The 12,926-nt window shown below is 41.7% G+C and overlaps 1 protein-coding gene across 1 annotated transcript; it reads right to left on the bottom strand.

Moving 5' to 3' along the window:
• Positions 1-1,259: 1,259 nt before the first annotated feature.
• Positions 1,260-10,789, bottom strand: LOC141776772 (protein zyg-11 homolog). The gene is made up of 14 exons (XM_074650568.1): positions 10,605-10,789; positions 9,510-9,675; positions 8,355-9,154; positions 8,002-8,142; positions 6,059-6,235; positions 5,862-5,926; positions 5,489-5,588; positions 5,172-5,222; positions 4,531-4,692; positions 4,385-4,432; positions 3,299-3,499; positions 3,131-3,183; positions 2,619-2,716; positions 1,260-1,645 (listed from the first exon to the last, which is right to left on the bottom strand). The coding sequence occupies exons 1-14, from the start codon at positions 10,605-10,607 to the stop codon at positions 1,473-1,475; spliced, it is 2,238 nt and encodes a 745-aa protein (XP_074506669.1). The 5' UTR covers positions 10,608-10,789; the 3' UTR covers positions 1,260-1,472.
• Between the last annotated feature and the right edge of the window lie 2,137 nt (positions 10,790-12,926).

Raw genomic sequence — 12,926 nt, 5'->3', positions numbered from 1 at the left:
GCTGTACTATTTCTGGGCTGGGAGCAGTTGCTAGTGACCAGCAGAGTCTCCAAGAAGTCGCTGCTCCTGGTCAAAACATAGTCTGGCACTTAACCTCCCAAATTGTGGTTTTAACACTTTGGTTTTTGTACAGATTAAACATGTTAGCTGCAGCTAGTGGGCTTTAGAGGTGCTGGTATAGGTGGATTTTGTTACCTCAACAGAGCAAGACTAGATGTTTACTCCTGCTTTAAGTCTTTATGTTAAGCTAACCAGCTGCTGGCTGTATCTTCAAACTCTCAGCGAGAAAGCGAGTGAGTGCATTTCCAAAAATGTTGACCTCTTGGAATTTTTTTTTTTTTCCACCTGTCTATTTGAGACAGTCTTTCTGCTTTTCTGTCTCATGTGTCACTTGAATATTGATGAGTTCTTTGAGCCACAAACTTAAGACCTAATTAAGGCAATGCACACCACCACTATTGGCCTTTGGCTCTTATGTCCACCTTACCACCTCACATGCAATGTTTTCCACATACAAACCAATGCCAAAGTCACCATGCATGCTATAGTAGCCTGTAACCTACAGCCCCTGGAAAGCAGTGGCACCATTTTCCCACACTTGACTTGCCTTGAACTTCTCACGGTAATGTCACACCATATAGGGAGCTTGACCTTTGATCCCACAGGACTGCCACTGTTGAAGAGGTAGTTAAACGCTGACCCTGGATCTGTTCACGCAGCTCTTTCCTGACCTGTAGCCTACTGCTGGCAGGGAGATGACTAACCTGGCTGAATCACAAGCACCCAAAGTCTATTTAATACATTGCTTTGATTTCCTGTGGGGGATTTAAAAAATGTGAATTAAGGGGATTTGACACTTAAAAGTTGAACATGGTGGTATAACTCAAATATTCACAAGAGGTTGTTAATCCAAAAGGATTTATTAATAGGACAACTTGGAATAGACTGTAGATGCCTACGAGCCGTTCTGTCTTCCAGCTGTGTTACATAAAATATAATGAATTCATCACCGAGGATACCACGGAGGAGAGAGGAATTTATTTTCAAGCATGACTGCTTTATAATGCGGCCATCTGCACAGACAGGTAACCACAGCAGATTCATGGTGATTTGGTATCTTGCTTATGTATGATATGAATCTAAATATCTGAGTGAATATTTTACATAAAGAGCTTAAGGGCAAAACAGCCCTGGAGCTACAGTACCAAAGCGCCCTCTAGTGACAGGTGTTGGTGCTATGCATGATATACAACACAAGCTTTAGTCTCTAAATTCAGTTTATTTAGAGCACTTCAAGTTTATTAATTTGACCTCAATAGTACAAATATTAATTAGGACCTTCACTACGTCTGTAAACATTGTTTTACCTGATGGATTTTAACAGTTTAAAAGTAGATAATGACAAATAACTTTTTCCCGACCAGTGATCATACTCTGCATATAATAAATTTAATTAAATCTTTTCACTTTTGTCAAAGGTTTCGAGGCCCCGTCTGGTTGCCGGAGTGACTCTGGTGTTGCTCAACCATACGCAAGATGCTGTCAGTCAGTCCTTTAATGTCGCTGTGTGTGTTGGGATGTGCAGCCAGAGCCCTCAGAAGTTCAGTCACGCCCTCCGCCTCCATCATGCTGCTGTAATGTGAAGCTAGAGGATAGAGAGGAGACGTGATAAGAACATGAGAGGTATGGAAGCTTACAGCGATTGAGCCCACCACCACTTGAATATAAATACTCTGGAGAAGCCTATGAATCTATTTAAAGGGGACATGTCGTGAAAACTCACTTTTCCAGTGCTTGTGCACATACATTTGGATATCTGGAGGGCCTACCAACCTACAAACTGTGAAATAAGACAACGTAGTCAGTTTTTGTGGGCTGCCTGGATCCGAAAACACGTGATTCAACAAGCCATTCAGATTTGCCTCCCCTTCCTATGTCACATGCAGACTCATTCGAATATATCACCCACAGCTTTAGAAACACCTGTGCGTTCCAATACCAATACTACCGTAACATTAAAGCATGTAAACATGTACCAGTAGAAAACAGAATACAAGTATAAACCTGAAAACGATCATATGTCCCCTTTAATATTGCATAGGGTGCAATATTTATGGCAAATGTAAAATAATGAAAGATGGCAATCAACTCTATCAAAATGCATAGGATGCAATCAAAGATTATTTTCATTATCGATTAATCTGCAGATTATTTTCTATTTTAGTCTACAGAAAAATAATGAAAAATGTCCATCCTAGTTTCTCAAAGTCCAAGGTGACCTCTTTAAATGTCTTGTTTTGTCCGACCACCCGTCCGAAACCCAAAAATATTCAGTTTAATATCGAATAAAACAGAGAAAAGGGGGAAATCTTCATATTTGAGAATCTGAAAACAGCATTTTTGGATGAAAAATTATCAATTATCAAAATAGTTTCCGATTACTTTTCTGTAGTTCGACTTATCGTTTAGTCAACTAATCTTTGCAGCTCTAGTATTATAATACATGCACAGTTCTGTATGACAAATTAATCTAAATATGCTTGCTGACCCCTATAATTCCATTTTATAGTTAAACTTCCCCTCAATAAACCCCACAGTAGTCTGTTTGTGTGTCTTACTGTTTTGACTGCAGACCAGATGTATGGCCCAGACTGCCCACAGCTGCACCCCCGAGGGCTGCCAGGTCTCAAGCAGAGGGCAAAATGGCTGGAACGACCTGGAATGTGGTGGACACAAGGAGACGGTACACTGGGATTAAAAACATTGTATTTGAGTAATTCTGATCATTTTTCTTTGGTTTGTTTTGTGCTTGAATGAGCCAGATAGTTGATTTTCGTTGGCATCAATGCTACCAAGGGAATGTAAACTGAGGCGTCACTCGCAGAAAAGTATTTTCAAAAGAAAATGCATTCTTGTGACTGTCTGTTTCTCTAGCAGAGATATCCAAATAAATGAAGCATTATATACACTAAATCAGCAACAACTGGGCAAAATGTTATGTTAGAGTGTTAAGAGAGAATGTAAGATAAAGTTTTGATGTTGAATTGAACAGACGGAATGAGTAAATGCATTAAATATGACGCTACTTCAAATAATCTTTCTGTGTTGTCCAGTTTGCCGTTTCTCTCACCTGTAAGAGACCATTTCTCTCTCGAGTTGGGTCCATGTCATTATGGATGCATGCTGCAAAGAAAGAAAGACGCTTTGAAAAGAGCCAAAGGTAAGTTTGACTCCGTGTTAAAAGCAGAGCAGCATCCAAAACTTTGTCTCTCTCTCTCACACACACACACACACACACCAGCTCCTCCAGTACGGTGCTGAGCAGCTCGTCTCCCAGGGTCCAGGCCTCCGGTCTGGAGGCGAGCTGTGCCAGGGTCCCCCCTGCAAAGTAACGCACCCCCACCTCCACCTGGGAGTCCTGCAGCAGGTTGAGGATGTGCTCCAGCAGGCCCTCCTCCATCAGGTCCGCCTGTAACACCTCCACCTCTGCTATGTTGTTCTGCAACACAGAGAGACAAATGATAGCGGTGATGACAGCGATAATATTACGTCAGAATGCCTGCAGATGGTTTTAATTTTATTCCCACTGGTCAAATCATATTCAACATTTGGGGTCAATATGTGAATATTTGACAGAACTCCCTAATTAAGATGCTGCCTGATGTCCTGGATGTGCGAATGATTGCAAAAAGAAAATGAGCACAAGGTGTAAACACTAGCTGTATAAACAAGAACATGCAGTACTGTTATGGAGGACGGACACTGTCAAAATCAAAATAAATAAATGACTCGATAAATATGTCACTAAATAAACCAGAAATAATATTAAAAATAAATGTAGGCATTATTTCATTGATAAAATGTGACATAAATTGATAATTCTATTTTAATTTGCTTATTTATTTATCTTTGTATTATTTATCTTACCTATCTACTCTTCTATTTAATTTTAACTTTTATCTCTTAACTTTTAAATGTATTTATTTATTTTTGCATTTATTTGAGATTTTTTTTATGTATTTCTTCATTATTAAATCGCATGTATTTATTTATATTTTTATTTCTGCATGATCGTGCCTTTGAATTACCCCCCATTTATTTCCCCAAACTTGTATGGTTAGTCGAAATAATACAAAGATAAATAAATAAAGAAGCAAATTAAAGCAGAAATATCAATTTGTCACACTTTATCAATTAATTAATGCCTACATTTATTTTTAATATTATTTTTGGTTCATTTAATGGCATATCTATTTATCGAGTCATTTATTTATGTATATTTGATTTTGGATCCGTCCTCCATGTACTGTGGCACATAATTGAAAAACACGTTCTGAACTAATAATGACACACACTCACACACACACACACACACTGAACCCACCAAGAGGCCGAGAACTTTCTGCTGAACGGCGGGTTCAGTGTAGTAGGTCTGCAACACAGAAAAAGTGACGGCATGAGACGATGTTTGTGTGTGGGTGCATTTCTGCATTAACGTGTCTATCAGTGTATTTCTGGGGCTCTTTATACCTCAAGAACCTCTTCGTACAGCTCCAGGCCCTGGCACTCTATGAAATTGCGAGCAGCGGCGGGCGTCTCATCCGTCAGATTCCACAGAGCGCTCAGGGCGAACTTCAGCGTGGCGTCCACCACTCCCGCCATGGCTTTCTGCTGCACGATAGCCAGCAGCTGCTGTGAGGACGAAGAAAAACACGAGACGGAGGTGAATGATAGAGAAGGGACGAGGAGATGTAGGAGCCAAAAATGAAAGAAAAAATATCAAGTTCTGCAAATAAATTTGTAGATACAGGAAACATCCTTTGGCAGTATTGAGTTCAACTGTTGGATACAATGATTTACATATTAATAAGTGGCAGCAGACATACAATAAGCAAGAACAATTGAAGCGTAGAGAGAAGCTTGATTACATACACAAAGAGCGAAATAGAGAGGTGAAATTGAATAATGTAGTAACGGTAAACCGTGAAGGACGAGTGCACGGAGCAATGAGGTGACAGTGAGTAAATGACTGTATATACAGAGTAGGTAATGGAAAATATATCGTGACTGGGAGAGAGGGAGAGAACTAGAAATACACTCGTGCATAGCTAGTGCTAAGCCGGGCCCGTTGTGTAAGTTTGAAACTAAACACCCTGAAAGTGTTAATGTACCTTCATGATAAAGACGTCCTTGCCGAGCTGAGCGGTCTCCTCTCTGGACAACTGCAGATAAAACAAATACGTAAAATGAGTGCTTCTTTGAATTCTAAATGTTTTTCCTAAATGTCAAACAGGAAGAATTGTACATTCATCGCACAAGGAAATTGGCTCCATTTAACTGGACTTAATGAAAGCATAAAGCTGGCTGTTGTGTCACAGACGTACAGTAGGTGACAAGGGGGCACGGGGCTCTTAACAGGTGGGACTAACAGGTGCATTGCTATTTCCCTGCAGCAGACTAATGCACAGTAAGTGAGCAGTGTGTTGACCTTGGCCACCAGAAGGGAGATGACAGCCACAGCCATCCTCTGGAGGGTTGCATCCTCGTGGCTGTGCAGCCAGTTGATCACCAGCGTGGCGGCTAAATACCTGAATCACATCATGGATACAAGCAAAACACAGTATTACAAACATACTGTATATAGGAATGTAGAGAGGGAAACTCTGACTTCAGGTCTGCACTTTTACATCTGGAGGAACTATTTCTTTTGGCACTTCCATTTCAAGACAAATATGTAATTTTGCTGGATCACAATTTGTTGGAAAAACATTACAGTGCCACTCTATGAGCGCACTAATTATCTTGGCTAATGCAAAATCTCATCCATCATATTATAACTGAGAATAAAAAAATTAACTAACTTGTCAAAAGGGACATCCTGAAGGATGTAGTCACTGCAGAGTGCCAGCAGGCAGTTTTTTTGCACCTGGAGAGATGGAAACAGTTTAAGAATGAAGAACAGCATGGGTGTAAGAAAATATGAGTATGAATACTGTCTGAAGGTGTCAGAATGTATGTTGTGTAACTACATGACATCATTATAGATCTGTAATCTGACCTGTTGGTGGCTGGGGAAGGTCTTCATGGCAGACAGCAGCTGGGTGACGGTGGAGCTGAGCAGGCTGACGGGCATGGCCTCCGCCAGGTCCTGAGTGGTCAGGTTGAACACGCACGCCGTGGCCACCAGGTGGACGTGCAGGGAGGCGGGGTGGCTCTGCATCCCACTCAGCACCAGCTACAGGAAACAAGAGGTTGATTTCAAAAATTACATGTGCTTCAGAATAAGATGAATGTAGGGGGTGAGGGGTGTGACGTATGCTCTTCTTTCCCTCTGCTACGACCATTTGGGTGTCAGCTGCTTCACTGAACCTCCATCAGTAGAGGACACTGACATCTCCGAGATATTATTAGTGTGTAACCCTCCCACCTCCTAAAACTACTCAACAAGACAGCTGTGCGGTTAAATTGTACCATTTATCTGCAAGGTTCTACTAGAAACTGCCTCTTTCCCATCACAACTAAATACAGTAATTATAATGTCAGGTCAGAGAACATTTTTAACTTTAGCTGTACAGTTTGTTCAAACTGAGCTTGAAAATGCTTGAAATGCTCCTTACAAAGGGGAATGGGTTACAAACAAATTAAAATATCTGATTTACTTTTTTATATCTCACTGTGTTGTGTAGAGCTGGTCTGGAGGAGGAGGCCCCTCATAAAGTCCTGATGGGTGAATATTCTACACATTGCCTTTTTTATTTTATTTTAAAAGTCTACACTTTAGCATTTTGAATGCTACTTGAGATGTGTTTTTCTTTTCTGTGTAGTGAATTCCTGTGCTCATACTGTATGTGTTTCTTTTGGAAAAGTCTCTTCTTGAACAGGAAATCTTGATCCCAGTGACATTTCCTGTTTAAATAAAGGATTAATTAACTAAAAAAACGACAGCATCTCATCCTGCAGAGAATAAGTGGAGATATTGTGCGACACGAGTAAAACATCATACTATACAACAGAGAAGGACGGTTAAACGCGCTTCAGCCGCCTCAGAAGGAATAGTAGGCCTGTCCGGTGCTCAGAGTAGAGCAATCTTGCAACAGGAGAGACTTCAGAGAGCAGTTCCAAAGCACACTGGAGCACACGAATTTAAGGCAGTAGTAAACTTTATTAAATACTAACGTTTCGACGCAAACTGTGTCTTCATCAGAGTCACAAAAAAAAGTGACTGATGAAGACGCAGTTGGCGTCGAAACGTTAGTATTTAATAAAGTTTACCAGCTTAAATCCGTGTCCTCCAGTGTGCTTTGGAACTGCTCTCTGAAGTCTCTCCTGTTATCATACTATACAACGCAATTATTCTTACAGCCTGGGTCTTATCATAGTTTTGGCCAGCATTGTGATCTGTATTAAAAACAGATTAAACCCGGTCATTCAGGTTCAACAATCCCCCGGGTTAACCAAACTTACTTGGGAAGAGAAACACAAAGGTGAACAGTAAAATGATCTAAACTGTAATTTTTAGTCACAGTTTGCAGATTGTTGACTTTTTGTGTGTCCAGTTTTCCTGTCAATTAAGTGACTTTTTAAGTGTGCTCCCCCGCAGTTTTACCTTGAAATAAAGTGGTTAGATAATCTGTTACAACATACAGTACACATGTGTACGTGTTGGGTGTTGTTTTAGGAATTACTTTTGTGAGTACAATGTCATCATAACCAATAGGCCCTTTTCACATGTCGTGTGACATGTCGTAGCAGGTTAAACGCAGGTGTAATTGATAATATGAATTATAGTCCCATTCTGTGTAGTGTGTCAGCCATTCCAGTGAGCCAGCATGCACAATACCAGGGCCATAATTAATGCTGTTAATTCCCCCTGTGTTTACCCTGCAATGATGTGTCTGCTGTGAAAAAGGCCACTAGAAATGATGGCTGAAATGACAAAAATAAGACCTGCATTGTAATAACTAAAATACCCTTTAAAGTTCTTAATGTTAACCATAGTACCTTCAGCATATCTGGCCGTGGTTTGTCACTGTTGGTGGTTAGATTGTAGAGATGGATGAGGGCCTCTCGTATGAAACACTCACGGTCTCTGTACCTTCTCAGGGCCTCAGACACCTGGTTCTCATTAGCTTCTCCAGTTACCTGAACATACACAGCAGAACAGCATCGTCAAGAGGGTAAGGAAATGCAGCGGGCATTTTCAGCACATATACAAACAGCCTCCAGTCAAAGACAAATTAGAAACGTATGCGAGAGTCGAGCTCATGTGTCTGCCCATAATGTTCTCTGATGTCCTGACATCTCATAGTATGACGTCAACTCTGTGTCTGATGCTAGCAGCAGTAGCTCCTTACTTTGAGGTTTTTCTGTGAAGACAGGACGTCACAGGAGCTCGCCCCGGTGGCTAGCAGACCCAGGAAGACCAGTCCACCTCTGGCCTCTACAAACGCTCTGACTGCTCCTTCACTGGTTCTCTTCCGTCCAGAGATATCTAGAGAAACAAGGGAGGGGAGGACCTGCGGACTCGCCTCCAGAAGCTGCCGCACTGTCTCATCCCCGTCTCTCCCGTCACTGTCATCCGCAGAAAAATGGTCCTCTGAAAAGTCTAGATGCCTGAGAGCGTGAAGTTGGTTGAAGACAAAGAGCAACCTGGCAGGCGACATATCCAGCTGCCGCAGCCGGTGGGCGATCAAAGATCTCAGCGTGTTCTTGCAACCGAGGAGCGCTGTAAGCTTCGAGACGGCACTGCCGGAGATGTCCAGGCTCTCCAGCTGAGGTAGAGTGCAAATATCCTCGAGGACGACATCAGTCAGGTCTGTGTTGGCGAAGTTGAGCGTCCTCAAGCCCTGCAGGGAGCTGAAGCCAACACGGGTCCCTCCATCCTCCACCACAGACTCCCAGTCCACCTGTAGCCCAGCTAGGGACAACCTCTGCAGGCTGGATCTGCACTCCGGGTTGGAGGCCAGGCCTGAGATGATGTTGGCCCCGGTAAGGCCGCCAGACGCCCAGGAGGCGTCTAGTTCCTGGAGCCGGTGAGGGCAGAGGGCCAGGCGGAAAGCTTCTGCGGACACTGGACAGCAGCGCATGGAGGCTCGCCGCAGCCGGAGCTCTTTGCAGTTTCGGAAAATCCCAACAGTTGTGTCATTCAGTATCCCTTGTAGGGAGAAGGAAACAGAGGGACGTTGTAGGAAAAAGTAGCATCAGTTTAACCACATTGATGTTTATGGAATAGACTTTTCCCACCATTTCAGCCTGGAATAGCACACTGTGAAATAATAAATCATATATGATGATGGGGTAAGTTAATGTATCTTTTGTTTATACAGGAAATTGTGTGCCTGAAGAATTATAACTAACTGAAGGTCATAGGTCAGTCACTCCTTGTGGTGTGAGCTCATTGGTCCCTTTTCTACAACTTGCCACAGAACTACAATCACTTGGTCGCTGCAGCAACCTCTCAGTTGTTGATATTGATCTTGTTGGAGTCTTTTTCTGTTCTCCTGACCTACCTTTAGTTGCCATCTTATGCAGTAACTGGTCTGCCATCTCCTGTGGGAAGACTGGGGCCGAGCTGAGGCACATGGAGCCGTCTGCTCGCCTGCTGCACAGAGCGTCCAGGCTGCTGCACACCTGAGTCAAGCAGAGGTCGCACAGGGCCTGGGGGCCCTTGTCATCCTGCAACACATCAGCAGGTAAGAAGACAAGACATCAACAAGCAATTCTGAAAGTTACAAATGGTCCCTTTAAGTAATTTATAAATACTGTTAAACTATCAAAACGCTCAATATACAGAGAAACACACACACAGCCCATATTCAGAAATTGTGCGTTTGAAACAAGCCTGTCCATTTGTGATGTCACAAATATACAATATTTAGACCATTACACGATTTAAACATAAAGCATTCGAAATGCGTCCCAGTTTATTTCCTGTTGCAGTGTATGTGAATAACATCAGCTGACAGGAAGTAAAAATGGACCCAAACTGTTGCCTGGCAACGCAATTCCGTTGCAATTCTGTTGAAATGCACTAAAACGGAGCGTTTCAGACAGAGGGTAAATACAGGTATATTCAGACAGACAGTGTGAGGAAAATAAAGTTGTTTTTTTAACATTACAGCATGTAAACATGTTCTACTAGAAACACAAAATACAAGTATGAACCTGAACATGAGCACGATATGGGACCTTTAAAATCAAATTGGGTCCCTTTTAAAAGTGTTATTGGTAAATCTGTGTTGTGCAGGTTGTCAAATATCTATGCATAAATATGTTTAGAGTTTTTTTTGTTTTTAGTTTGTTCATATTAAATACATTTTGTGAGGTTACATATAGGCTCTGACAGTCTCCTCTTCCCTCCTTAAGGCTCAACAGATCCTCAGTGATACAGGATCTCTAACGCTGCAGGAGTCTAATTTTATCCTCAACACAGCACACAAGCTAAAGCCCGTTTAAATCACCTAATCCTGCCGCTCTGTGTGTAGGACTCAGTGGACTAAAGCAATGCTATAGGTGTATAGGCTAAAAGCGGTTTGTCATTGACACAAAGTTCACCACAGTATATAAACGTTCACTACATTTATACAGTTGGGGGTCAAACTCACCATGATGGAAAAGTAAACAGGAAAAAAAAATAAAAATAACTACAACACGTCGTTCAGCACTAATTTAAATAAAAAAAACGTCATATCTTAATCCATTTAGTCCCTTTAAATCAAAGAAAAGTAAAGGTATCTTCTGTTTTGTTTACAGACTTTGCTGCTGTCAACCGTCGAGTACCAACCGTCACCAGCTGACCGCCTCCTATTGGTCAATACACATGACGTCACCGAGGGCTTGTGTGGATGTATGTTAGGTTGTTAAAAGAATTAACTTGTTTATTCATGCTAATACACTTTTAATAAGATAAGATCAGATATTCCTTTATTAGTCCCGCAGTGGGGAAATGTGCAGTGTACAGCAGCAAAGGGGATAATGCAAAAAAACAAGATGCATCAGCTAACACAGTAAAATAAAAAAGAGCTAAACAAAGTGTGACAAAATATGAACCATTTAAATAGAAGGAAGTATAAAAATAGCAGCAGTATATACAGTATTGACAATAAACAAACTATTAACAAAATTGCACAAGTGGAAAATGATATGGCACGGTGAGAATGAATGAATGAAATTCCACCTGAAAATGTCAGGTTATTGTCAGTGTTTTGGTGTGTAAGTGGTCTACTGGGAGCGGTGCTGGTTGTGGAGTCTGACAGCTGCAGGAAGGAAGGACCTTCACACACTTTGGGTGGAGCAGCCTGTCGCTGAAGGAGCTCTCCAGTGCTGAGATGGTGTCCTGCATGGGCGGGGGGAGGGTGGGGAGTCATTCTCCATCATGGATGACAGCTTAGCCATCATCCTCCTCTCTCCCACCACCTCCACTGTGTCCAGGGGGCATCCCAGGACAGAGCTGGCCTTCCTGATCACTCTGTCTAGTCTCTTCCTGTCCGCAGCCGAGATGCTGCTGCCCCAGCAGACCACTCCATAAAAAATGGCTGATGCCACCACCGTGTCATAAAAGGTCATCAGGAGTGCCCCCTGCACTCCAAAAGACTGATCCCTATTTACTCGACTTTTAACCATCTATCTATCTATCTACTGTACTTCCTTATATTCATACAGGCAGCAGTGGAATGTAACTTAAGTAAATTTACTCAAGCAGGCTACTATACTTAAGTAGGCCTACAAATTAGCCTACTTTTAGTGTTTTATTATAATTCTACTCCACTACATCTCAGAGGCAAATAATGTACTTTTTTACTCCCCGACATTTGTCTCTCATCTTTAGTTACAAGTTGCTTTTTAGATTACAATTTTTCATACATTTCCTGTCCAGTGAAAACAGTGTATCTCCAAATTTGGTGATTTTTAATTGCATTTTTTTTTTTTCTAATAAACTGAAGGATTAAGTGTTTCCTGTATGTGTTGAGAACATTCTCCTCCTTCTGAAGCTAAATAAACTATTGAAAAGCCTCTTGGATCAGCTGGAAAATGCTTCTTCACAAAGCTGAAAACAAGGCTGTTTTTCTGACACCAGACAAAGTTGACTTTCAGAAAACATAGTAAAACACTGACAGGGACCATTTTTCTGCATAAGTACTTTTACTTTGACATTTTAAGTACATTTTGCTGATACTTTTAGTGCGGCTAAGTGAGGTTTTGAATGCAGAACTTTGACTTGTATTGGAGTATTTACACAGTGTGGTATTGATACTTTTACTTAGGTAAAGGATCTGAATACTTATTTTTCCACCGCTGCATACAGTATTCAGGGTTAAATGGACCTGCTAGAAGTGTGAAGGTGGAGGTGGTAATAAACTTGTTTAACCACAAGGAGGGGCTCACAGAGAGAGCTGGATATTTACCAGTGTGACAGTTTATTTTAGTTATAGAGAAATGTGAATTTTCGATGCTCAACAACAATCCCTAATACAAAGGCCCAAACTCCATTTGGTACGTGAAAAAAATCAGCAGTGACGTAAACAGACTTTCTAAGGTCATGGGGCAAAAATGAAAAAGGGGGCACCTCCTCCATGTACACTTACATGACAGCCCGTTGGCACAAAAAGCCATATGAATGACATAATAATGCGCAAGGCAATAAGAACGCCTTTCTTGCTTCTGGCGTGTCATCTGTATGCCATGTAGTGTGTCTTGACTGCAATGTTAACACATCAGCTTAAATATGCGACGCTCAGAGCTAGTGATGTAGAGTAAAAATTGAGAAAGACCGCTTATGGTGGGTGGGTGTGGAGTTGGATGGGTCAAACAAACACAACTTTTAACCAGGAGACCGGTGTTTAAGACCGGTGTTTTGTTTTGTAAGTTACGATAGTGGCGTTTGTCACGTGTTTTTAGGGACCTTTGTGTCGTGCTTTAGTGACGTT

This window comes from Sebastes fasciatus, chromosome 11 (genome assembly GCF_043250625.1).
Source record: "Sebastes fasciatus isolate fSebFas1 chromosome 11, fSebFas1.pri, whole genome shotgun sequence".
In the NCBI taxonomy this organism is placed as follows: Eukaryota; Metazoa; Chordata; class Actinopteri; order Perciformes; family Sebastidae; genus Sebastes; species Sebastes fasciatus.
The sequence above is the reverse complement of the archived record's forward strand: the minus strand, read 5'-3'. Positions and strand labels throughout refer to the sequence as shown.

What these genes read in the sequence shown, in the direction of transcription:
- LOC141776772 (XM_074650568.1), bottom strand. An exon ending in TCTCCCTTCTGGTGGCCAAG is followed by an intron (nt 5,223 to 5,488) that starts GTCAACACACTG and finishes TTTTATCTGCAG; the next exon opens with TTGTCCAGAGAGGAGACCGC. An exon ending in AGAAAGTTCTCGGCCTCTTG is followed by an intron (nt 3,500 to 4,384) that starts GTGGGTTCAGTG and finishes TCTGTGTTGCAG; the next exon opens with AACAACATAGCAGAGGTGGA.